The sequence below is a fragment of the Athene noctua genome, chromosome 5 (genome assembly GCF_965140245.1).
Source record: "Athene noctua chromosome 5, bAthNoc1.hap1.1, whole genome shotgun sequence".
Taxonomy (NCBI): domain Eukaryota; kingdom Metazoa; phylum Chordata; class Aves; order Strigiformes; family Strigidae; genus Athene; species Athene noctua.
In genome coordinates, this window is record NC_134041.1 from 13,095,570 (window position 1) to 13,118,124 (window position 22,555).

General features: G+C 60.4%; 2 protein-coding genes across 3 annotated transcripts; both read right to left on the reverse strand.

Annotated features, from left to right (window-relative positions):
• Nucleotides 1–19: 19 nt before the first annotated feature.
• MPL (MPL proto-oncogene, thrombopoietin receptor) lies at nucleotides 20–6,561 on the reverse strand. The gene is given in 13 exon segments (XM_074906400.1): nucleotides 20–208; nucleotides 305–392; nucleotides 501–588; nucleotides 751–910; nucleotides 1,067–1,209; nucleotides 1,319–1,491; nucleotides 1,798–1,927; nucleotides 2,094–2,250; nucleotides 2,327–2,592; nucleotides 2,819–2,994; nucleotides 3,339–3,474; nucleotides 5,494–5,626; nucleotides 5,629–6,561. Coding segments are annotated over 13 exon segments (1,953 nt in total). The 5' UTR covers nucleotides 5,743–6,561.
• Nucleotides 6,562–6,697: 136 nt separating this feature from the next.
• Nucleotides 6,698–20,826, reverse strand: TIE1 (tyrosine kinase with immunoglobulin like and EGF like domains 1). Of its 2 annotated transcripts, none has more exons than XM_074906399.1 (23): nucleotides 20,281–20,826; nucleotides 19,525–19,812; nucleotides 16,005–16,115; nucleotides 15,740–15,895; nucleotides 15,511–15,642; nucleotides 15,102–15,242; nucleotides 14,777–14,905; nucleotides 14,239–14,384; nucleotides 13,941–14,085; nucleotides 13,524–13,682; nucleotides 13,193–13,330; nucleotides 12,779–13,069; nucleotides 11,466–11,756; nucleotides 10,737–10,930; nucleotides 10,305–10,515; nucleotides 10,040–10,150; nucleotides 9,746–9,936; nucleotides 9,505–9,618; nucleotides 9,270–9,340; nucleotides 8,986–9,026; nucleotides 8,767–8,863; nucleotides 8,408–8,507; nucleotides 6,698–8,140 (listed from the first exon to the last, which is right to left on the reverse strand). In XM_074906399.1, the coding sequence occupies exons 1-23, from the start codon at nucleotides 20,324–20,326 to the stop codon at nucleotides 8,069–8,071; spliced, it is 3,375 nt and encodes a 1,124-aa protein (XP_074762500.1). In that variant the 5' UTR covers nucleotides 20,327–20,826; the 3' UTR covers nucleotides 6,698–8,068. The 2 variants fall into 2 exon arrangements, with proteins under 2 accessions (XP_074762500.1, XP_074762499.1); XM_074906398.1 differs by having other exon boundaries at nucleotides 10,617–10,930.
• Between the last annotated feature and the right edge of the window lie 1,729 nt (nucleotides 20,827–22,555).

Below are 22,555 nucleotides of genomic sequence, written 5' to 3' on the forward strand. Positions count from 1 at the left end.
TATCGGGGCGGGGGGCGGGTCAGGGCGGCCCGCGCGGCTCCCAGCCGCTCATGAGCAGGTAGGACTGGTTGGCGATGTCGGTGCTGGGCAGCCGGCCGGCAGCCTGCGCTGGCGGCGACGCGGCCGCCTCCCGCTGCGGGGCGGGCAGCACCTCCAGCTGGCAGGGCAGGACGGCCTCCTCCGGCGGCTGCTTGTAGAAGGCGCTGGCCTGGGGGGCGACACAGAGGGGGCGCGGTGGGGGCTGCCCGTGGAGCTGCTCCCGGGGGGCGCTCAGCCGCGCTGGGCCCTGCCCCGGCCCCCTCACCTGCCCGTGCTTGCTGCTTTCGTGGAGGAAGCTGCCCAGTACGCGGTGCAGGTCGGGCACGGGGGGCCAGAGCTTCTGCTTCACATTGCTGGGTGCGAGGAGGGCGGTGTTGAGAGCACACCCAAGTCCTGGGGTGCCCTGACGCCCCCGAGCATGGTGCTGGACCCCCCTCACCTGCCCCAGGCCCAGCCCTTACCTGTAGAGGGAGGGGAAGGTGCACCGCAGCCCCAGGAGCACTCCCGTGAAGAGCAGCGGCACCACCGTAACACTTGGGATGATCCAGCCTACATCGGCAGAGGAACGCGGGGACTGCAGCCCTCTCCAGACCCCCCACCACTGTCACCCGTTGCCCAGTGCTCCCCATCCCATTTCCAGTACTCTCAGTCTCCCACCCTTGGCTCTGTGGCTCCTCTGGCCGCAGCCTCCGGTCCTGCCCCGTCCCTTACCCGCATCTGCCATGGCATCAACCACAACAGGTTTGGACCAGGCGCTCCAGCTGCCCTGGTACCACGGCCCGCTGGGCTGGGCCCGCACCTGGACACGGTAGCGGGTGCCTGGCCGTAGGTCCAGGACTTCTTTCCTGGCTGCCTGTGGGACCTGCAGGACCTGCGGGGCAGAGCTGAGCTGAAGACGATGACTGCTGCGGGGCAGACAAGGGGCAGCGCTGGGGTGTGGGACCGTCCTGCCTGACCCTGTGTGGGACATGTGCTGGCAGTGGAGGTGGGCAGGGCTGCTCGGGAGACAGCCCTGGCCATGCCTTACCTTCCAGTCATGGCTATTCTCCACGGCATAGCGGACCTGGTAATCCAACTGCTCAGCCAGTGCCTCCAGGGGCGGCAGCCACTGCAGGCTCAGCCGGCCCTGTGACACTGTCGCCTGCATGAGCTGTGGGGCATCTGTGAGCACTGATGGGCACGGGGATATGTCACCACCACAGAATGGGACATAGGACACCGATTCCGCCATCAGCCAGGCATGGGCGAGGGCATAGGCCACTGTGGCACTGGGACTCACCAGCCTGGTGCAGCCAGAAGGGCTCCTTGAAGAAGCTGAGAGTGAGAGGCACATGGGGCTGGGTGACGTTCACCAGGACAGAGATGGCACTGCCAGCCCTGGGCTGGAAGGTGCAGGCGTGGGTACCCTGTGCCCCCACGCTCTCCTCCTCGCAAAGCTGCCATGTGTCTTCCCTGTGTGAGGAGCAGGGAGCCAGTCAGCCCCACCATGGCAGTCCCACTCCCCTTCCCTGCTGCCAGCCCTGCTCTGGGGCCACCCTGCCCCCACAGCCAGCGCTGCCTTGCTCCTCCTGCACTTGCCCAGGAGGGCCAGTGCTGCCCATAGTCAGGGGGCCAGGAGGTGGTGGGGAGGGTTGAGGTGGATGGTGGCAAGTCAGGGCACAGGGCCTAGTGGCACAGTGTGGGATGTGGGGCACTGAGCAGGTCCCTGGGATATGCCATCCCTCTGCCTGAGTGCCGTGTCCCCACCATGCCCCTCACCTTGTGCTGGCCCCACTTGGAGGTGGCCGGTAGAAGAGCTGGTGGGAGCTGCGGGGCTCTGTGGCATCCCATCTCCACTCGCAGTGCATGTGCCGCAGGTCAGAGGTGCTGCAGCGCAGCCCGATGTCTCCTGGGCAGGCAAGATCCAGGGCAGGGAGGGGGCTGCTTCCCCATGGCTCCCCAAAACCTGGGTACTGCACCTCACCTACCCCAGGACCCCCGTCCCTTGCAGCCCCAGCCATGAGTGCCTCCTCACTGTGCCTGCCAGCACCCCGGAGGGGGGGATGGCCGCTCACCAGAGGAGTGGGGTGTCTCTGCAGCCACTGCCTGTGACCAGGGCCCCCAGACGCCATCCATGGAGGTGCCGTCGGGCTTGCTGCGCACCTGGATCTGGTACCTCATCCCTGGGCACAGGTCCCGGAGGATCACCCAGGTGTTTGTCTGGACCAGCCTCTGCAGGAGAGGGGCCAGGCTGGGGAACGGCTGTGACCCCCAAATCCCCCTGCCTGTCCTTGGCCCCTTTGTGTACCTGCCCCACTCCCGGGGAGGCTGTGGCTGCCCTGGCCGTGGGTGCATGGTTGCTGACCACTGGGTGGATGGAGGGATCCCCAAGGCGCTGCTCGCCGGGGTCCAACGCAGTGCTGCAGGGCATCTCTGGGGAGCTGGCAGGGCACCACTGTACCTCGTAGAGGAAGAAGTTGAGGTAGTCTTCAAGCGGTGGCTGCCACGACACACAGAGCTGCCCCGCAGCCCCAGCCCAGCGGGCTGTGATGTTCACTGGCGGGGCAATGAGACCTGCAGGGAACGTGCCGGGGTGTTTTCCCTCCTGTGACAGCCCCCATCTGGGCACCCCCTGGTCCTGCTGGGGGACAGCTGGCAGTCCCCTCAGGGCTGGCTCCATACCCGGCGTGCAGGGCACAGGGTGCTGCCAGCCCCCACAGCAGGCAGAAGGGCAGGGGATCCAGTTCTGGGGACTTCTGTTCTGGTGTCACAGGGGTATGTCCCGGTGGGAGGGACTCACCCACCGCGTCCACGCTGAGGTCCCGCCAGTACTTGGTCTGGTTGGTGGTGGCATTCAGGACACGTAGGTGGAGCTGGGTGAAGAGCCGCACGTCCTGGCTGGGGAAGACGCAGACGTGCCGCATCCCACCAGCCCCATGGTGCCATGTGGACACTGTGCACGCTGTGGGCATGTCCCTGAGGAATGGAGAGCGGGGTCCTGCAGCACCACGTGCCTCCTGCCTGGGGCCAGACTGGAGCAGAGGGGACTTGGGGCATGGCACCAAGACCTTGGTGTAACCAGCTCCTTCCCTGTGCCCCCATCCACTGCAGGGCACCATCCCCATGGGACTGAGGGACAGCCGAGGTCCCAGCCCTGCCGCAGGGTGTGTGGTGGCTGCCGTGTAGCTCCCATGGGCTGTCCACCATCTTTCCTTCCAGCTGGGAGCCACTGGGATGGCACAGAGGGCTGTGGCACCCTGACCCTGCTGTTCTCTGTGCAGGCAAGGGGGAGGCTGGGCTGTGTCCCCACCACCTCCTACCTGCTGTACCAGTAGTAGAAGTGGCACATCCCGCTTGCTGCCTCCTCTTTCTCCTCATCCCAAAAGCAGGTGAGATCCTCAAAGGACCGTGAGAAGCAGAGGATGTCCTCAGGTACCCCTGCCAGCAACGCAGCATCTGGGAGGAGTGTGTGCATGGAGGAGCCTGTGGGCACAAACCTGCCCCCACCTCACCCGTGTCCCCCCTCCCCATGCCTGCTGGCCAGCTTGCCCCTGAGGCCAGGCTGTGCAGGCACCTGGGGCAGCATGGGCACAGCCGTGGGCACAGCCATGGCACAGACTTGGGCACAGCTGTGGCATGGCTGCAGCACGGGTGCCTTCCACCAGCTTGGCACAGCAGGAGGGACATGGCATGTGCCCTGGCTGCTGGCTTGCACCGGGGTCCTGGCTGGCAGCAGGGATCCCGCCGGCTGGCCCCACCACCCCCCCCTCCTCTGCACGCCGGGTCCTTCAGGACAAACAAACATCCCGAAATAGCCCTGCGGTCGGAGGGGGGCTCAGGGCCCGGCGATCGGGGGGAAGCACCCCTGCCCTGCTCACGCCGGAAGGTGCGCGGAAGTGAGATAAGGAGGAGCAGCGTCCCGAGGAGAGGGAAAGGGCCTCGGGGCTGGCGTGGGGGTGTGTGGTCCTGAGCAGGAGGGGATGCTCAAACCCCAGCCTGGGGACTGCTTGGGGGGCTGTGGCTTTCTCTGCCCCACTCAGAAAGCTTCCCTCCTCCCTGTTTGCAGGGATGAACTGGAGTGTCACACCCTGCAGGATCTCCATCCCAAGCAGTGGTGGCTTTGCTGGCACATGGGTGCCTGTCCCTGTTGTCAGGGAAAAGGGGACAGCCCCAAGACGCAGATGTGTGAAGCAAAGGGGTGGCTTTGCTGCCCCCAGAATTGCTCCAGCACTCCCTTGTCTACCACTGCCTCTGCCCTGGGACCTGCTCCAGCCCCCCTTCTCCTCTTCCTCCTGAGATATGCCCCCTTCCCCAGGGGCTTCCCCAGCTGCAGGACCCCACTGCTCTCCTTGTCCTGACCCCCCAGACCTGTTCCTCCTTTACCAGCCCTGTGTTGCCTTCCTCACCCAACCAACATCCCCTTCAAGCAGACCACAGCCTCCCCACCTGCTCTTCCCTTTTTGTACCTCACTGTCCCCACCCTCATGCTGGGTCCCAGTGCCAGGATGGCCAAGTCCTAGCAGCCCAGGGACCCATGGCACCAGTGGGAGGGCACACCAGTCCTGTGGGCTACCAGAGCATCTTTGCTGGGCTCAGGTTGTTTCCCAGGAAGAGCGGCCACCCAGTTCTGCAGCCCACATCAGCCACGCTCAGGCAGTACGCTGCCAAGCTGGTGGTGGGCTCAGGGCACGATGATGTTGCAGAAGCTGCAGGCAGAGGGAGGATGAGCCCAGCCCCAATCTTCTTCCCGCTGCCCCTCCAGGGGCAACTCAGAATGTCTGCCTGAGCCTGCAGTAGTCAGAGATCTGGGGTGGGGCTGGAAGAGCAGAGCAGGATATCGACAGGATTTTGTTCAATTAATGGTTTTTATGGTGCTATAGAAAGCGTTAAAAAGATTTAGGAGGGGCTCAAAGAAAGTGTGAACAAGCCTAAAATGGGAGAAAGCCGTGAAATGGTTCTTCCAGGTGCAGTGAAGCAGGCTGGGGCCAGCTACCAGCTGAGCTGAGGATGCTCACTGGGGCAGTAAGATCACTGCAAGGCTGGCACAGAAGCATTGGGATCAGCCTGGCAGTGCCACCGAGTCACCCACGGTGCAGAGCCGTGCCGTCAGACGTTAACTTGAATTTTGCTCAGACCCTCATCACCATAACTCCAAGAACTTTTGATGAGCGGGGAGCTCCCTCTGCTACCTGCATGGGACTGGGAGCCCCAGATTGCCATCCTAGAGGGGCACCTGGGGGCTGCCAAGTCCTGCCTGCAGAGACCAGGGATGTCCCTTTGCTCTGGGCACCCCAGGGTGTCCCACAGGTGAGAAGGGTGCCCCATGGCCCATCCTGAAGACCACCTGCACACCCACCTGGGATGTTCCCCAACCCTGCAGATTTTGGCTGCCTTGGGGTGCTTGCTGCCCATGCCCAGTGTGCCAGCTCCTCTCTGGCCCATTCTTTGTGGGAGAAAATGGCCCCAAGGTCTTACCTTGGGATGTCACTGGTTCGAGGGCTGATGGTGGGCTGCGGAGGCTGAGCAGGATGGCAGGGAGCAGGGAGAGCAGCCAGCCCCAGTGCAGGCAGGCTGCCATCCTGCAACCTGTGTGCCAGGGCCACGCGTGCCTCAGCCCTTCCAAGCGTCCTGGGAGCTGCTGCAGCTCCTCCGGGCGGTACCTTTATCTGGGAAGTGGCGGCTGTGCAGCTCAGGAAGCCTGGCTGAAGGCTCCCCCCACCCCATCGCCGGCACTTCCCCGTGCCCAAAACCACCGTTCTGCGGCCCCTCCGCCACCAGCCGCAGTGCCAAGAGAAGCTGCTCCTATCAGATAGGCGGCACGTCATGCTCTTGTGGCTAAGGGCACACCGGGAGGCTGGGGTAGGAAGAAAAACAACCCCTGAGAAACCAGGGAGGCCCCTGTGTGGGGCAGGGCAGGGCAGGCTGTTGGGGGCTGCAGGCATGTGGGAGCATGGGACATGGGGCAGCTGCTCCAGCTCCATCCCACTCTGGGCCACCTGGCACTGGTGTGCACTGGATCTGCCCTGCACGGCCCAGCAGCACCATCCCCGTGGCTGTGCCAGGAGCAGAGCTGCAGGCACAGGGGCATTGGCAGGGCCCACACAGATGCTCGTGGTGTAGGTGCAGGAGCAGGATCACTATGGTGGGGTCCTGCAGGCATGCTCAACCTCATGCTAATCCACTACCATCGCTCAGCGCGGGCAGCTGGAGGGGTGTCCCACCCTGCTGGGGTGCAGCACCATGGCACAGCCCAGGGAGCATCAGTCGGGGCATGAGGAGCCACTCGCACACGCATCCCCACTGTGTCAAGGATGAGCTGGCTTCTCCTTGTCCTGCAGCCAGAGACAGCACCAGGGGCACTGAGGGTAGGCAGGAACAGCCAGCACCAACTTGTCATGGTTAAAATTTGTCGAACAAGTCCCACTTCCTTCTCCATCTGACTACTGGGCTTTGCCTCAGGGAGGCAAAAAGCAGAAAGCCCTTGGTTTGAGCAGGGTTGATGACAATGATTCAGATGCCATTCCCAGCCAGCAGCAGGGGAGGTACACAGGCAGTGGCACTCATCAGGCTGCCTGCAAGAGCCAGTCTCCAACACCCTTTCACTGGGGACCTCAGTGATGGGACAGAGAGGCTGCTTACTAACAGCTATGGTTGATACCAAGAAGCACTGGAGGCCAGAATGGGAAATCAAACTGGTATTGACAGGGTTGAAACACCTTCTGGGGAAAAAAGACTCTTGCCCAGAAGGGCAAATGCAAATGCCCCTGCCTTCGGCTGAGATACCGGACTCTGGAGGAGCAGAGTCCTGCAGACTGTAGAAGACGGCTAGATGGGCAGCTGGATGGCACGCCTAGTGCTTAGCAAGCTGAAGCCAACAGAGATAAAGGCCCACCCACTGTCTATATAACAAATGGCGGCAATGCAGGATGAAGCACCATGGCCTGGGACAGAAGCTCCTGCGGGAGGGTCAGCCCAGGCGACCCTCAAGGGACCGGCATGTGTTTGAGCAGGCTGGTTGAACATAACCGTCCCTTTGCGAGACACAGGGTTACCCGACAGCTTGGTGCAGCGCTGGGCAGTGCTGGCTGGCCACAGTGGGAAGGGTGCAAAGGTGCACAGACCCACAGGGACCGGCTGGAGGAGTGGGGCCATCCCCATGTACAGCAGCCAACCAAGGGGAAGCTGCAGGAACAGTTTTCAAGCATGCAAGACGCAGCTGTGCAGAAGAAGGACATAGTCTGTTCTCCATATCCCTTGGTGACAGGACAAAGCCTTAAATTGCAGGGGAGAGATCTCAGATGGATACTAAGAAAACGCATCCCTATTGCATGATGAGACCTGGGGCATCCCTGGAGATCATCAGAGGACCTCAACAGGGACAGGATCCCAAGGAGTGCAGCAGACCATCGGAGCCCTGCATCTTCTTCCCTGGTGCTGTCAGGGGCACAGAGCTGGGTCCCCTCCTCTGGACCCGGCTGCCTGTTGCTCTGCGTTTATTGTCCATAAGGCAGAGCTGGCACCTCTGAAGGGTTACTGCAGAGCTGGAGGCTATGCACAGCCAACGCTGTGCTGTCCCTTGTCCCTTGCCCTATCCCACGCCGGCAGTGATGCTCACAGCCTTGCTGGCACCACTTCAGGCCCAGAGCATGCTGAGGGCTGCAGGGCAGGCAGCTGCCAGGCTGCCGCTTCCCCTCTCACCCTAAACCTTGGGCATTTTGTGTCCATGGGCTCAGGCAGCAGCACCCTGGCTCCTGAGAGAGCCCTTCTCCTGCCCACTCTGCTGGGAACACCCTGCTGCTGCTTGTCCTTGGGGGCCATCCCAGCATGTCCTTCAGCAGCGTGGGGCTGTGTTGGTCAGTGGTGTGCCAGCATGAGCACAGGCAGTCAGGGAGGGGATGGCACAGTCCTGCTGTGGGGCAGGTGCTCTTGGGAAGGGGCACCGGCATTTGTCTGCTCAGCCCTGGAGAGGGACAGGCAGCCCCTAGTCCCCACAGCACTGTCCCAGCAGGCTGTGGCCAGCATTGCCCCCCTGCACGGTGCCAGCGCAGCCTCACGCCTCCTCAGCAGTGGCATCGATCCCCGCATAGGTGAAGTTCTCGAACAGGGCCATGTTCACGTAGGCCTGTGGGGGAACCCCAGTCAGGAGCTGGTTGTGACAATGTCCCCGTCTACCTCCCATCCTTGCTGGCATGTTTGAGGGTTCTGCGCCCTGGGGGGAGGCAATGGGGCTCCCCACACCCAAAAAGTGATTCTGGGGTTACTCCCATGCATGGTGGGGTCACACAAGTTCTGCTGCTGGATGTCCCTCCCTGAGCCCAAGGGATGCTCCAGCATTTGGACAAGCCCCATGCAGGGTGGGCATCCCTCCTGCTGAGCCGCCACCACTCACCTTCCTGGCCTCCAGCATGCGGATGAGCTGCATGGAGATCTGGGCGAAGGGAGGTCGCTCGTAGGGGCGGTCGCGCCAGCACTGCCGCATCAGCTCGTACCTGGGGGCAGAGAGCCGGTGGCGGCTCAGCATGCACGGGGGGGAGAGGGGGCAGCGAAGCAGTTTGTGGGAGATGAGGGGAAACAGGTGGGAAACTGAAGCCCAGGAAGTGTGTTTGGGTTGTGGGACCAGAGCTGTCACCCCCCAGTCACAGAGAGGAACCAGGCAGGAAGCTACAGCAAGTTGGTGGGATCCCCATGGGGCAGGGGGGGCAGGGGGATGTGGGTGCTGCCATCCCCTGGGGCTCTCTGCCTACTTACACCTCGTCATCACAGTTGCGTGGCTTCTCCATGCGGTAGCCCTGGGGCAGCTTCTCATAGAGCTCGGCGCACGTCATCCCGCAGTATGGTGTCCCCCCTGCAGCCACAGACACAGAGCTGGCTGTAGGGTGACTGTCCCCCGGATGTCCCCTCTGGAGCTGCAGGAGGACCAGACTTGCAGGGACCCAATTGGAGGCAGGGGACACAGAAGTGCCTTACCCAAGCTGACGATCTCCCAGAGCAGGACACCAAATGACCACCTGAAAGGGCAGGAGCCGAGGCTGTGACGGAGCCTCCAGGCATGACCCACTGATGAGCACGGGTAAAAGCCCAGGGTGGAGTGGGCAGCCAGGGCTTGGGCTGAGCCAGCAGCTCCCCAGGGAGATGCATCATCATCACCTCCTGCCCTCACAACACCCAGAGCAAAAGCATCGCTGCACTGACCACCCCGGAGATGGATGGAGGCAGCCGCAGCCCCCCATGCCCCTGCCTGCAGGACTTACACATCGCTCTTGGTGGTGTACACACTGTAGTTCAGGGACTCGATGGCCATCCAGCGAACCGGCAAGCGGCCCTGGGGAAACAGAGAGCAACTGTCAGGGGAGGGGGGATGTCCCACGGAGAGAGGAGAGCTGTGACCCAGCCAGTCCTGGCATGGTAGGTCATTCCTGCTGATGGTGGGGATCCTGCCCACTGCATCGGTGCAGGTCCCATGGAGATACTTCGCTCCTGCCTCACCATCGTCTTCTTCACATAGACCTCCTCCCCTCTGGAGAGGCCAAAGTCGGCAATCTTGGAAGCCAGGTTTTCTCCCACCAGGATATTCCTGGCTGCCAGGTCCCTGTGAATGAACTGAAAGGGGCCAGCAGTCAGCAGGAGCTGCACACTCCCTACTGCTGGCCCCAGGGCTCTCATGCCCTGATGGGGAGTCCCCAGGCCCCAGGGGAAGGATGTTCTGAGGGGCTTGCTGGGGATGTACCTGCTTCTCACTCAGGTACTGCATCCCCTTGGCCACATCTGAAGCAAACTGGAGGAGCTGCTGGGAGGTGAGGGTGGAGGCAGTACCGTGCTCCTTGGCAAAGGCAGGGTCTGTCTCCAAGACCCGGCTTTTGCGAAGGAAGTCGAGGAGGTTTCCATAGGGAGCATACTCAATGGCGATGTACAGGTATCCTGGGGGGCAGAAGGATATTGGGCTTGTGGGGCTCTCTCTAGCAAAGAGGAAATCACAGCCGGGCAGGGCCTGTGGGGCTGGGGAGAGGAGAACAGTCCTCACCCTTGTTCTCGCAGGCACCCAACAAGTTGATGATGTTGGGGTGATGGCCCAGTTTGCACAGCACCTCCAGCTCCCCAGCAAAGTCCCGATGGTCATTCTCTGAAGCAAACTCTGGAAGCAAAGAAGGGATGGTCACCTCAGTCTTACAACAAGGGCCCTTCCTCTGCTCCTCCACTGATGGCTCCTGCCCCTCCTCAGCCCCAAGCATGGCCCAGGATGCAGCTGCATCCCCCAGCCCACGCTGCCTGCCTGCCACCACACTCACCTTTCAACATCTTGATGGCTGCGTTCATTTTCAGGCCGTCCTTTTTGATCATGGCCCTGATGACCTGCCCAAAGTTGCCCTCCCCGATCATGTCCTCAAACTTGATGTCTTCCCACTCCAGGATGGGGTAGCTGAGGGGCTCTGGCTGTGGCTTGGGCCGGCGTGTCAGGGTCAGAGTCCCCGAGTTGAACTGCAGGATGGTCTCTTCCCCCTGGGAGATGGGAGTGGGTAAGGTTAGAGGCACCGGGCACCCCTCTACCTGCACGGGAGTCCCGGCAGGGCAGATGTCGTGGGCAAGGACAGGCTCCGCACCCTCTCTGCGTGGAAGTGAGGTCTGGCTGCATCCGGACTGGAGGCTATGGAGCGTGACCTGGATCGGGCTGGGAAGTGGGGAGCTGGGGACATGGTCCTGGTGGGGCAGGCAGCACTCACCGAGCCAGACTGGTATGTAAAGGTGCGGCGCCGGTGGAAAAAATTCTTCTTGATGAGGAAAAGTGCCAGGAGGGCAAAGAGGATGGTGAGGCAGGTGACGGACACGGAGCCAACGATGGCCAAGAGCAGCTGCTGGTCTACTCCTGCCTGCTCGGTGCTCTGGCTGCCCAGGCTGGGTGGCACGCTCAGCGCTCCTGCCAAAAGGAGGGATTGAGGGTCGTGGCCCACAGCTGAACCCTGCTCAGGCTGCACAGGTGGCCCAGCACCAAGATGGCAGCCCTCTCCCAGCACCCTGGGACCCCATGAAGACACCAAAATCACAGCCCAAGCTCTTGGTGCCATGGTGGCACAGGGGTGAAGGTGTCACTGCCTGGGCCTTGCCACCAAACCTGCTGGTTTCTGGTCTTCCAACCAGCTCTGGGTCCAGCCACCAGCTCCTCCCGTGCAGGCTCTGCCCTGCTCCTCTAGCCCCTCACACACCATGTCAGCCTCTGGCCAAGGCAGAGCCACTCTGGTGGCCATGCTGTCACCATGCCTCCCCTGCCCCATCAGGACTAGGAGGACCCAGATTTCTGAAAACACCCATAAGTGTTTTGGGCTTGGGCTGCTGCTTCAGAGCCACTCTCTGAGGTTACCAGAAGCACCCTGGTCATTCTTTGCTGACCCAAATGCTGAGCCCAAGCTTCAGCAGAGCTGTCAGCACCCTGCCTGCTGGGACACCCCTCTCACCGTCCCCCAGGGTCTTGGCTTTTACGGGCTGACTCCATTCCCCTGGGACATGGGAGTTGGCACGGACGCGAAACTGGTAGCTGGTGCTGGCGTTGAGGCCCCCGACGATCTTGGTGGTCTCGGCGCCACTGTCAGTGTCAATCCACTGGGGCTCGCTGGTGCCCCCCACCTGCTGCAGCTCCACGATGTACTTGGTGATGCCCCCGTTGGGGTACTCGGGGACCTGCCAGGAGAGCTTGACAGCGGTGTCAGACATGGACTCTGCTGAGAGCAACCGTGGGGAGGAGGGCCCTGGGACAAGAAGAGGAGAGTGTCAGTCCCAGGACAGGGCTCCTGGCACTGCAGAGGCTGAACGCTGCTGGACCGGACCCTGTGGATGGCAGTGGCAACCAAAGCTGTGAGGGACTTCCAGGGACCCCCAGACCCTGCTTGGAGGAGGTGCAGGAGGATATGGAGTTGCTCTCCAGGTACAACAGTGGGTCAGGACTGTACCCCTAAATGCTCCCAGCCTCAGGGACCATCAAGCTAGATGTCTGTGTATTGACTAGCCCTTGGAATATTTTCCTTCTTCAACCTTTCCTCACACGGTGTTCCCATTGCTTCCTCTGAGCCTTCCCCAGCCTGCCCACATCCCTAACTCCAAATCCCCAAATCACACAAAGCTCTTACAAGCACGAAGTGGAAAAAAACCTTGCATCCTCCAAACCTGATGCCCACCAGCCCTCCCAACACATACCAGCCAGCACCAAGCCTCACTGTGAAGGCCTCATGCACTCCTTCCCCCTTGGCTGCCAGAAAGGCTGGTCAGGCCGATGCTCCACCTCCCCACATGGAGGGCTGCATGCAAGTGTGCATGTGCCCACAGGAAGGACTGCAGGTCTCTCCAAGCCCTAGTGACCATCCAGCAAAATTACCAGGCAGCTGGGTTAAAGTGAACCTAAGGGAAATAATGTTTTCACATAAAGCATATTTATATTGAGGAACTTGTTGCTACAGGGTGTTGTAAAAGCTGCAGGTATAGACAGGTCCATCAGGGCTTGGGCAAGGGTGCGGAGGGCAGATATGTTTGTGAGCATCACTCGTGATGGCCTGAATGTCATGTTCAGCTTAGGGTGTTTCTCAGCCGCTTGGTGCTGGAGGCTGCAGAGTCTAGCAAGGAAAGGAGGACCCATTTTCCCCCCCAAGCAGCTGTTCATGCTGTATCAGAGATGGGATACAGGGGCAGCTGGACCTGAGGATGGTCACTGTTACAACTGTAACTGATTTATCATTGTAATTCCCTGTAATAATTCCCTGTGTTCCAATGGACCCACCTTTGCTGTTGATCATGACCTTGTAGAGGTCGGAGGGGGGCCCGAGGCTGGCACAATGGTACACCAGCACCTCCAACCCGTACTCCTTGTTGAACTCCAGGTCACCAATGCGGGCAGAGAGCACAGAGATGGACGTGATATTTTTCTCACAGACCAGTCGCCTTGCAGAGTCAAAGAGGTGGACAATGAACCCATGTGCTGGCTCGTGGTTACTTGGCAATTTCCAGTTGATGTGAAGCGTGTTTTTCTCCTCTATGGACCAGCCTTCAATCACAGGCTTGACTGTGGGCTCTGCGAACAAAAAGGCAGCAATACCTCACAACACATCAGTTGAGGGGCTTTGCAGACCCTGTGCCGTGCAGGGTTAGGGGTACAGTCAGTGTTAGAGTCAGAGTGAGGGAGATGGAGGCTCACCAAGGCACTCGGTCACCATGACAGCCTCGGGCCCCTTGCTGCCCTCCCCACCGTCCCCCGGCCGGCTCAGCTGCACCTTGACGATGTAGGCGGTCACCGGCCGGAGGTTCATGACAGTGATGTTCTCGCTGTTGTCAACTGTTGGCCAAGAGGACATGTCAAAGCCATGTCCATGACACACAATCTGCCCTGCCACTGGCATCCTCCTTGGCATCACCACAGGAGTCCCAGGACGGAGACGTCTGCCCACCCCTGACCCTCACTGGCTGGGGCAGCCATCCCTTCCCTTCCAGGTCCTACCTGTGCCCCCCACCCTGTGGCAGACACATACCCACAATGGATGACCATGCTGACGTGTCGTCCTTGGGCTTGTAGAGCAGCTTGATGGAGATGATTGGTCCATCGCCAGAGAAGCAGTCCACAGGCGACACCACGAGCTGACGGCTCTGTTTGGCCAGCAGCCTGGGGGGGCTCAGGGGCGCTGGTGGCACTTGGTGAAGAAGGGGGGAATGACACCAGTGGGACTGGGAGCAATAAGTAGCAGAGCGTGGGTACATCTGCCACCTCTTGGCTCCTTTCAGCTTTGTCAGGGAAGTCTTTTATCACTACCCAAACCTGTCTGCTGGCACTGGAGCACATGATGGGTGGCACCCGGTTCAGTATGGAGAGGTTGGCATTGCCACACAGTGCTGTCAGCCTCCCCCAGCAACCCCGGCTCATTCTACTTGTGCCACCACTCTTTCCTCACCTCGGATGTTGACCTTGACTTTCCGGCTGTCCTGGCCTCCGGTTGTGGAGACCCGGCACTCCCAGAGCCCCGTGTCTGCCTTTGTCAGACGCTGCACCTGAAACTCACAGGTGATCTGCCCCGGCTCAATGATGGCTTTGATGAGCTGTGGGCACAGAGGGTGCCTCAGTCCCCTGGCTCAGCCTCCCAGCTCCCCACACTGGTCTGAAGCTTCCCAGAAGCCAGGTGGGCAGACAAGTGCTTCTGAGTGAGCCAGCAACATGGGGCTGGTGGTGGGGCAAGGACATGGGGGCAGTACCTTGAGCACAGTGCCATCAGCCTTGCGCAGCTCCACGCTGTCGCTGGCAGGCAGTGGGTTGCCAGTGGCCACGCAGCTGACAACAGGCTCTGAGCCCAGGTTGAACTCCAGCTCCGAGGCCAGTTGGATGATCTGGGGGAACCGGTCTGGCACACAGAAATTGGCATTAGGGCTGACCCCGCTTCTCCCCAGACACAAGAGAGGCTGGCACCTTTCCCTGGTCCCAGCTGAAGCCAGCCCCAGTGCTAGGGGGCCAGTGCCACATGCTGCGGTCCAGCTCTGATCCCAACCCCATGTGCTGGGCTCAGCAATGTTCTTGGCATGGCTAATCCCAGGGGCCCAGACTAGATGGTCCCCTTGTAGCACCCTGGTTTCCATTCCCAGCCCCCACCTGGGTTGGGCGCTCTTTCTGCAGACAAGGAGGCTGCTGAGCTGGCTGGTGGTAGCCGATGGCTCCTCCAGTCACCAGTGAGGAAGGAGCCAGAGCCCACCTGAGGGTGAGGGACAGAAACCCACCACATCCCTGCGCCAGTCTTACCTGACTTCTCACAGTGCTGTCCGTGCCAGCCCGCCGGGCAGACACAGCCACTGAAGCGGTTACAGGTGCCTCCATTTCGGCATGCGCACGCCAGGGCGCAGTCGGGGCCGTAGTATCCTGGGGGACAGGCTGCAAGAAGAGGAGATCTGGCTGCTACCCGGGGCAGAGACCGCCGGCTGCTATTGCAGGCAGCAGCACTGCTCAGCCCATGCCACCTCTCAGGCTAGGGGAGGTTTGGATGGGTGCTGATGCTGCAGACCAGAGCCAGGCCTCGCAGGAAGCCCAGGCTGGATGGGCGAGCTGATGGTTGCCCAAGTCCCCGTACCTTGGCTGCAGCGGGAGCCACTCCAGCCCGAGGCGCAGGAGCAGCCGTAGGGATCTGGCAGGCAGAAGCTCAGCCCTCTGCAGCCCTGGGCTCTCTGGCACGTCTCCTGGCAGTTGCGGCCAAACTGGCCTTCCCGGCAGGCTGGAAAAACAAGCGTGGTTTGCCCTCACCCACTGTTCACTCGTGCACTGCTTGTGCATGGCATGGCACCAGCTCAGGTGCCCCAAGCCCCATAACTCCACCCTGAGCTGGCACAGGAGCCAGAAATGGGGCACTGTGGGCAGAGAGGCACTGGGGATGCATGTGGAATTTCTGGCCACAGAACACCAGTGCCTGTGTCTGGGGGTGCAGCAGGGCCCGCATGCACGCCCTGGGAATAGCTCCCACTGCTGGGCAGCCCCACACCTACCTCGCTCACAACGGGTCCCCATGAACCCGGGAGGGCAGATGCATTCGCCAACATGGTCATGGCAGATGCCGCCGTTCAGACAGTTGGGACAATCCTTCTCACAGGACGGTCCCCATTTCTTCGCGGGACAGGCTGCAGAGAGAGCGGAGGGGGCGCAGGGTGGCACCAGGCCAGAGGGCAGGGTGTGGTCACCTGTCCCTGTGTCCCGGGGAGCCAGGGCCCCACTCACCTCTCACGATCAGGCGGTAGAAGGCGCTCCACAGAGGGCTGTCCCCCATGAACGTGGCACTGTAGACACCGTTTTCAGTCACACTGACATTGGGGAGAGTCATGGTGACAAGGTTGCCCTGCACCTCGCCCCGGTCCGTGGTCTGGTAGTAGGTACCTGCAAGGAGGCAGAGGGTGACCTTGGGGCTCCCCCACGCCCCCAGGGCTGGTGCCAGGCATGGCATGGGAGCAGCCCTAGCCCCGTGCCTGCTCTCAGGGCCACTTGCCATTTCTTTTCCACATAACGTCTGTCTCCTTCCGCTTGAGGACCCTGGCAGAGAAGGTGGCTGGCTCGGCGACATTCACAGACTGTGTGGCCTTCACTGGGAAAAGGTGCGCTGCAGAGGAAGAGGAGGAGGAAGAGCAGGGTGAACAGTGATCACCTCCCAGGGCGCTCACACCCAAGGGCAGTGCCAGAGCTTTCAGCCCAGCCACACAGCCCTGGCTCAGCCCAGCACCCACCAGACATTTCTGCTGGGACATCGTGACACCCCCATCCACCTCGTGTGGGAGCTGGGACCTCACGAACCTCTGCAGGGACAGGCACTCCCTTCCTGACCCGGCCAGCCCCCACGGGCAGACACCAAGGAGTGGGACAGGGCATCCTGCCCTCTGGCCAGCCCGCCAGCCCCAGCCTGGTGTGGGATGCCGGTGGCAGCAGCCTGGAGAGGTGACAGCTGGGACAAATCTGCAGGGTAGATTCTGCTTGCTGCCAGCTTGGGCGGTGCAAAGCAGCTGCAGGCAGTGACAGCACGGGCAGGCGAGGGGTGGTGAGGGGAAGCAGGCGTGCGGAGGGCTGCACACCAGCCCATGGGACCAGTGGCCCTGTCGTGGCTGTGTGCCTGATTTCCCGGGTGTTGGGGCATGAAGCAGCAATGAACTCTCAGACTATTAATGTGTCAGCCAGAGCCCAGCTCTGAGCACAAACTGGGCTATAAATACATTAAGGTCTGGGAAACCAAACCCTGGGCGTGCCAGGACAGACACAAAAGAGGGCACAAGCCGGTGCTGGGTCTCAGATCCTGCACACCAGCTTGCACACACTAAAAGCAGCCACGCCAGGTTGGAGCTAAGGCACATCCAGCCCCATGTCCTGCCCCACCAAGGCCAGGGGCCAGGAGGAAGCAGCACACGCCACAGATGCCCAGGGAACGACACTGCAGGTCACACCTCCCAGTAATTCCCCAGAATCACCTCCCCACCTATCCCTCCAGTTGAGATCTGTCAACAGCGGACTCTGCAGTCCCTTGAAAAGGGCACACAGATGTGGCCCCTGTTCTGTCTCACTCCGTCTCACTCACTGGAGCGAGAGCCCAACATGTTCCCTGGGGATCCCCAAACACAGCACTTTGTGTTTACCTACACTGAATTTTATCTGTCACTCCATCCCTGCTCAGTAGCATCTGCAGTCCTGCACAGAGCGCAACCATCTCCCCATCTCTCCAGGCAGCTCGGGGACAGCAGCCAGCACAGCCCCTTGTTCAGCTGTTTGTAACCACAACCGGTGGCACAGGTTCCTGCAGACACCCCATGCCACGCGGACTTCTCCATGTGACAAGAACCACAAATTAACTCCTATTCTTGCTCCCTTTCTTTTAGTCAGTGATTTACCCATGCAAAGACCTCCCCTGCCACCCCCTGGGGGCAGAGTTGCTCCCAAAGAGCCTTTGAGAAGGAATTTTCCCAGTTTTCTCCAGGAACCCAAGCAGTCATCCACAGCATCCTCACCACTGCCACCCGACACCCTCACACTGCAAACCCATGCTGCCTCTTTCTCAGGGACCACATAACCACAAATTCTGCACTTTATTATGGTTCCTACTGATTTGCCCAGTTCTGATTTGGGTTTACAAGCCTGTAACTCCCTACACAGAAAGCCTTTAGGAAAGGTGGGCATCTCGCGAGCAGCCTTGCCGCCTGCCCTCTGCTCACACCTCCCAGGCAGTGGCACACCCCGCTCACAGAAAGCCCAGCCTGGCAATGCCATGCTGCTCTTTTTGGCTATTTATCACCTGTCTCCTGCTATCAGCACTGGCAGTTTAGACAGGTCCTCCAGCAAGCTTCCCCAGCTTCTCTATCAGGCACACAGATGCAAAAATAAAAGAATTTTGGTGTTCTGCAGTTGTTTTTCTGGGCATCTTTCTGCTCTGGATATTGTAAAAAAATAGTTTATTGCCAGATTTAAACCCTTCTGAAATTGCTTCTCAGGATCTCTTTGGTCTGCTTTACTTTGTTTTTACAGCAAAACTTCCAAAGTTTATCATCCTTCCTATGTCCTTCGTCATGCATGACCTTTTGGGAGATGCCAGTTTTCCTCTAACAGCATTCCCCAGCCGCTGCTTCATCACTCTGGCCTGTTTTGGTGTGCTCTTTGGCTTAATAGGAGAGACAATGTGCACCAAAGCCTCCCTGGTGGGTTCTATACACAGCTCTCCCTCTCCCTGCAAATATGCCTTTTTTTTTCTGATTTTTTCCTTTATTTTTTTACTTCTCCTTCTCTAAATTAAACAGAGAAACAGCAGCTTGTTTGGCGCTTGGTAAAAACCAACTTTTTTGGCACTTGTAAGTCCTGTAGGGACATGGACCCAGACACAGCACTGTTTTGGCCTGGATGTGTCGACTCAGGAGCAGGGGGTCCACCTTACCGCGGGACACACGGTCATGCCGATGGAGCCTCAGACCCATCACATCCCTCCATGACCTATATACAGGGACATCCAGGGGTGCAGAGCCCCCTCTGTGCTCCTCGCCCTCCACCACCAGCCCTGCCCCCCATGCCGCCTCCCGGTGCCTCTGCCTCCCTCCCTCGGCGTCTCTGTGCCGCTCTGCTTGCCCAGACTGGCTGGCTCCATTTCTGATAGGACTGCGATGGTTTGAGGTTAAGCCTCTGGACACAGGCCCTGCTCCTTTGGGGATGCTTGGACCACACTGGCAGCCTCTGTTCTCCCAGCCCGGAGATTACTTGAGCTGCTTGCTAAAGCTGTGTTTTAACACAGGCAGGGAAACTTGTATCGCCCACCCTCTCATTCTCAGCATCCTCAGGCAAGCACCTATCACAGAAAATTTCGGTCCTAATAGTTTTGCAAAGTCTTGAGCACAGAGGGAGTGGATGTCGAAGGGGCAGTGTGGAAGAGTGCTTCCCCGAGTGGTATCCCTGCCACTGGCCAGCCCAGGGAGGCCCTTTTGGCTTATGTGGCCCAAAATGGGATCTGGAGACCAGAGCCCAGCACTGCCCTTGGCTGCAGCGCATCCTGGCAGCACCTCTCAGCAGACCCCACTGCTGGAGCAGATACGTGCTGCTGTGGCATGGTGCTTGCCAAGCGCCTGGGGAGGCTGCAGCACTGCCTCCTCCCTGGGAGCCTGTGGTGGGGGCATGAGTTTGGCACGGCTCTGATGGGCTGCCCCCCACCCTGGTTAATGATTTCCAGACCCACCACCTCCTTCAAGGGCACCTGATTTCCTCTTGGACCTTGCCCTGCTCCTGGGCACTATTCCCAGCCCAGCCAGCTGCCTGCACTGCTGCCCATCCCCACACACCTCCATGGGGCTCGGCCGCGCTCCTCCAGCTGAACATCTCTTCCCCCTCCACCCCACTGGTGATGGAGGACCCCAAATATAGCCCGTGGGTCACTGCTGTCCCCCTGCCATGCTGGCTGGCGCTGGGATTGTGAAGCACAGGGCAGATAACACTCCCATGTGGACCCAGCAAGCAGGAGGGGGGCTGCCCGCCACCCCCCCAGTTCTCACCGTTGTGGCTGTTGTGCACATAGACCACCTGGGCCTGCTCGGTCGGCGTGCGCCCCAGGCAGTAGAGGATCCCCACCAGGTCAGACATAGAGAAGCTCCTGGCCTCAACATGGTTGCTGCGGTTGCGGTAGATTTGGAAGCCCGTCTTGGGGTGTGTCATCACGATCTTGTTCTCCCGCTCAATCTGCAGGTAGCTCACGTCGCGCTCCCCCATGACACAGGAGAGGAAGAAGTTGGAGTGGGACAGGCTCTGCACATTGGCGATCAGGGTGATGTCCAGGATGGCCCCTGGGGTGGGGGAACACAAGGGCATGTCACGGCTGGACAAGGACACGGCCATCCCAGCCCTGCCTCAGGGCCAGACCCCGTCACCCAGATGTCACCCCCTTTCCAGGACATTTTTGACACCGCCATCTCAGGAGGTGCAGCCAGGTTGGGTGCAGACCCATTGGGATGACACAGTGGGCATTTCCACTCTCCTTTTGGAGATCCCCATGGGCTCAGCCCCCTACCATGAGCTAAGCATGCAGCAGGATGGGGGTCTTGGGACCCTTTCCTCCCACAGGGTGCCTGTGCCCCAGCCTCACGCTAGAGGGAGGCAGGTAGAGGAGGGCACTGCCGACCTCTCAGGTTTCCAAATGGCCGATTACAACCGAATGTTCCCTCTCCAAACCCTGCTCTGATGGCACCACTGAGCTCCCACAGCTGCCTTGTCCCACCCAGCCACCCTGGGGCAGAGGGAAATCGACGATTTACCTGCCAACCGTGGAAGGAGAAGCAGAAGGTAAAAACGGAGTCCCATGTCCTTGGAGCGTGTCCTGAATCTGGCAGAGGTCAGAAAATCCCCGACATGTCCCAGCCACAAGGGTCAGAGCTGGTGACTGCAGCTGCCTAGGGGCTCCACGTGAGCAGTGTCTCAGGACCCCTGCTCCCTGCCCGTGCCCCCCATCTTGCCTCTGCCCTGCTGCTCAGCGTCTGGGGCAGCTGGGACCACCTCCTCTGGCGCATAGCCTGAGCACGGCAAGGAAGATGACCCTGTCCCTGCTTGCTCGGTGGCCACCCACTCAGGAGCAGGTCTTGGTGGTGAAGAGGCCACTGAGGTTCCCTGCCCTGCGGCAGCTTTCACAGGGAGCAGGCGCCCACCCCTCCAGGGCTAGGGCTGTGTGCTCAGGGCTTCCCAAGCCATGCTGAGACCCCAGCCCAGACAGGAGGTGTCCTGACACCCCTCTTCGCCTGCTGTGTAGAGGGTCTCATGCCCCAGACTGCCTGGGTGGCAGCATCCCCGTCCCCTCAGTGCAGCCCCGTGGCTGACGGCTGTGGGAAGGGCTCTCTGGAGCAGGGAAAGGAAAGGGGCCAAGGGGCCGTGGCTGGCGGCGGCGGCGGAGCCAAATCCTGTTTCCCATGCAGCGTTTCCTGCTCTCCACCCATTGTTTGGAGACGGCCCTGACTCCAGGAGCTGGCAGGAGCTGCCTTGTGCAGGCTTTCCCCCAGTGAGCAGCATGCGGTGATGCTGAGACCATACACACCTTGTGACACCTTGGCCTCCTGCCACGATGAGCCAGGGTGCCAAGGCATGACCCCACCTGGGCTCCGTGTTGTGCCGGGGCCTGACTCATGCCTGCAGCAGCCCATCACAGGGCTGGATTGAAAGGGGCTGAGTGGGATCACAGGCAGGGCAACAAAAAGATGGCCAGCCTGCATGGGAGGGCGGTTACTGCCAAGAGAGAAAACCCTCTGTGTTGCAGTAAACATGTCTGGGAGGAAGTGGAAAGCGGCAGAAAGCCTGGCTTTCCCTGAGCACTTTCCCTGAGTGCTTTCCCATGCACAGTGCCACCACAGGCACCGGCACGGGCACAGGCATGGCACAGCATGGCCCTGCTGCTCCCCTCACCTCCAACAGGCTCTGGGCTCTTTGCCTGGCAAAAGAGAGGCATTCTCCAGGAAAACACTGTAAGCTTCACCCGCTAAACTTCACGTTGCCTAACAAATTGAACTGTTCCCACGTGAAAGCCAGGGCTGCCGGGGAGCGAGCTTCATGTTTTGGTGTGTCCCGAGCTCATGTTGTATCCGGCCAAAAATCTAAAGCACACATGGAGAGGAAGGGGAAATCCATTCATCGCTTCCGACTATTTACAGCGCACTCCAGGGTCGTGCAGTGCCCATGATGTGCTGAGGGAGGGATGGCAGCGGGCAGGGGCTCCCCAGTGCAACCACCCGGCCACCCCGAGACAGGAGGGATGGAGAGGATCTGAAAAAGATGGACACCAGATGCAGCTGCCCCTGTTTGTCTGGGAAATTTAAGCACGGTGCTCTACTGTGGGCTGTGCATAGGTGAGGGGCTCTGGTTTTGGGAGACCCCCCCAGGGCACTTAAAGCACAACCATAACGTCAGCGTGGAGCACGAGGCTGTTCTGCAGTGGGACACGCAGGGGCTGGGCAGCCAGGGCTGGTCCCTCCTGACGTCTGTGCCCTCCTGGGGCACCCCGCATCCCCATTTGCCTGGCCAACCCCAAGCTCATTTGCAAGCGCGTTGGGTCAGGGATTCATCCGCGCACTCAGTACAGCTGCAGGAAGGGGACAGATACATGAATAGATAAATAAATGGCTTCTTCCCCTAGTTCACTGGCTGTAGAGGCCAGTCACACTCAGAACCGTAACTGCAGTTGTGCCACCATGGGCTCACACATGCTGCGCCTGGGGAAGAAACTCATTCTGTGCTCCCCTGGCAGCACACAGAGCTGTGTTATGATGCATTCTGTGAAATGTCCTCCGACATGAGGATCCTTTTGAGGATGGGATCATTTACACAGAACAAACATGCTTTATGGGAAGGCTTTGCAGCCGCGGGCCCTGCAGCGTGCTCCTCCAGGGAGCACAGAATGGCTCCTCTGACTGTCTGAGGGGAACCAGCACATTGCTTTTACTCTTTTGGGGAGTGGGAGCCATTTGGGATCAGCTCTCCACACCAGGTGATGTCCAGGAGATCTCAGGAATCCATCAAGGGATCTGACCCAAGCTGATATGTCCCCTT

Coding starts and splice junctions, on each gene's coding strand:
- TIE1 (XM_074906398.1), bottom strand. CDS start 20,326: ATGGGACTCCGTTTTTACCTTCTGCTTCTCCTTCCACGGTTGGCAG. Junction 10,151..10,304: donor AGCCATCAAGATGTTGAAAG/GTGAGTGTGGTG, acceptor CTTTGCTTCCAG/AGTTTGCTTCAGAGAATGAC. Junction 8,508..8,766: donor CGCAACTGTGATGACGAGGT/GTAAGTAGGCAG, acceptor CTCTGCCCCCAG/GTACGAGCTGATGCGGCAGT.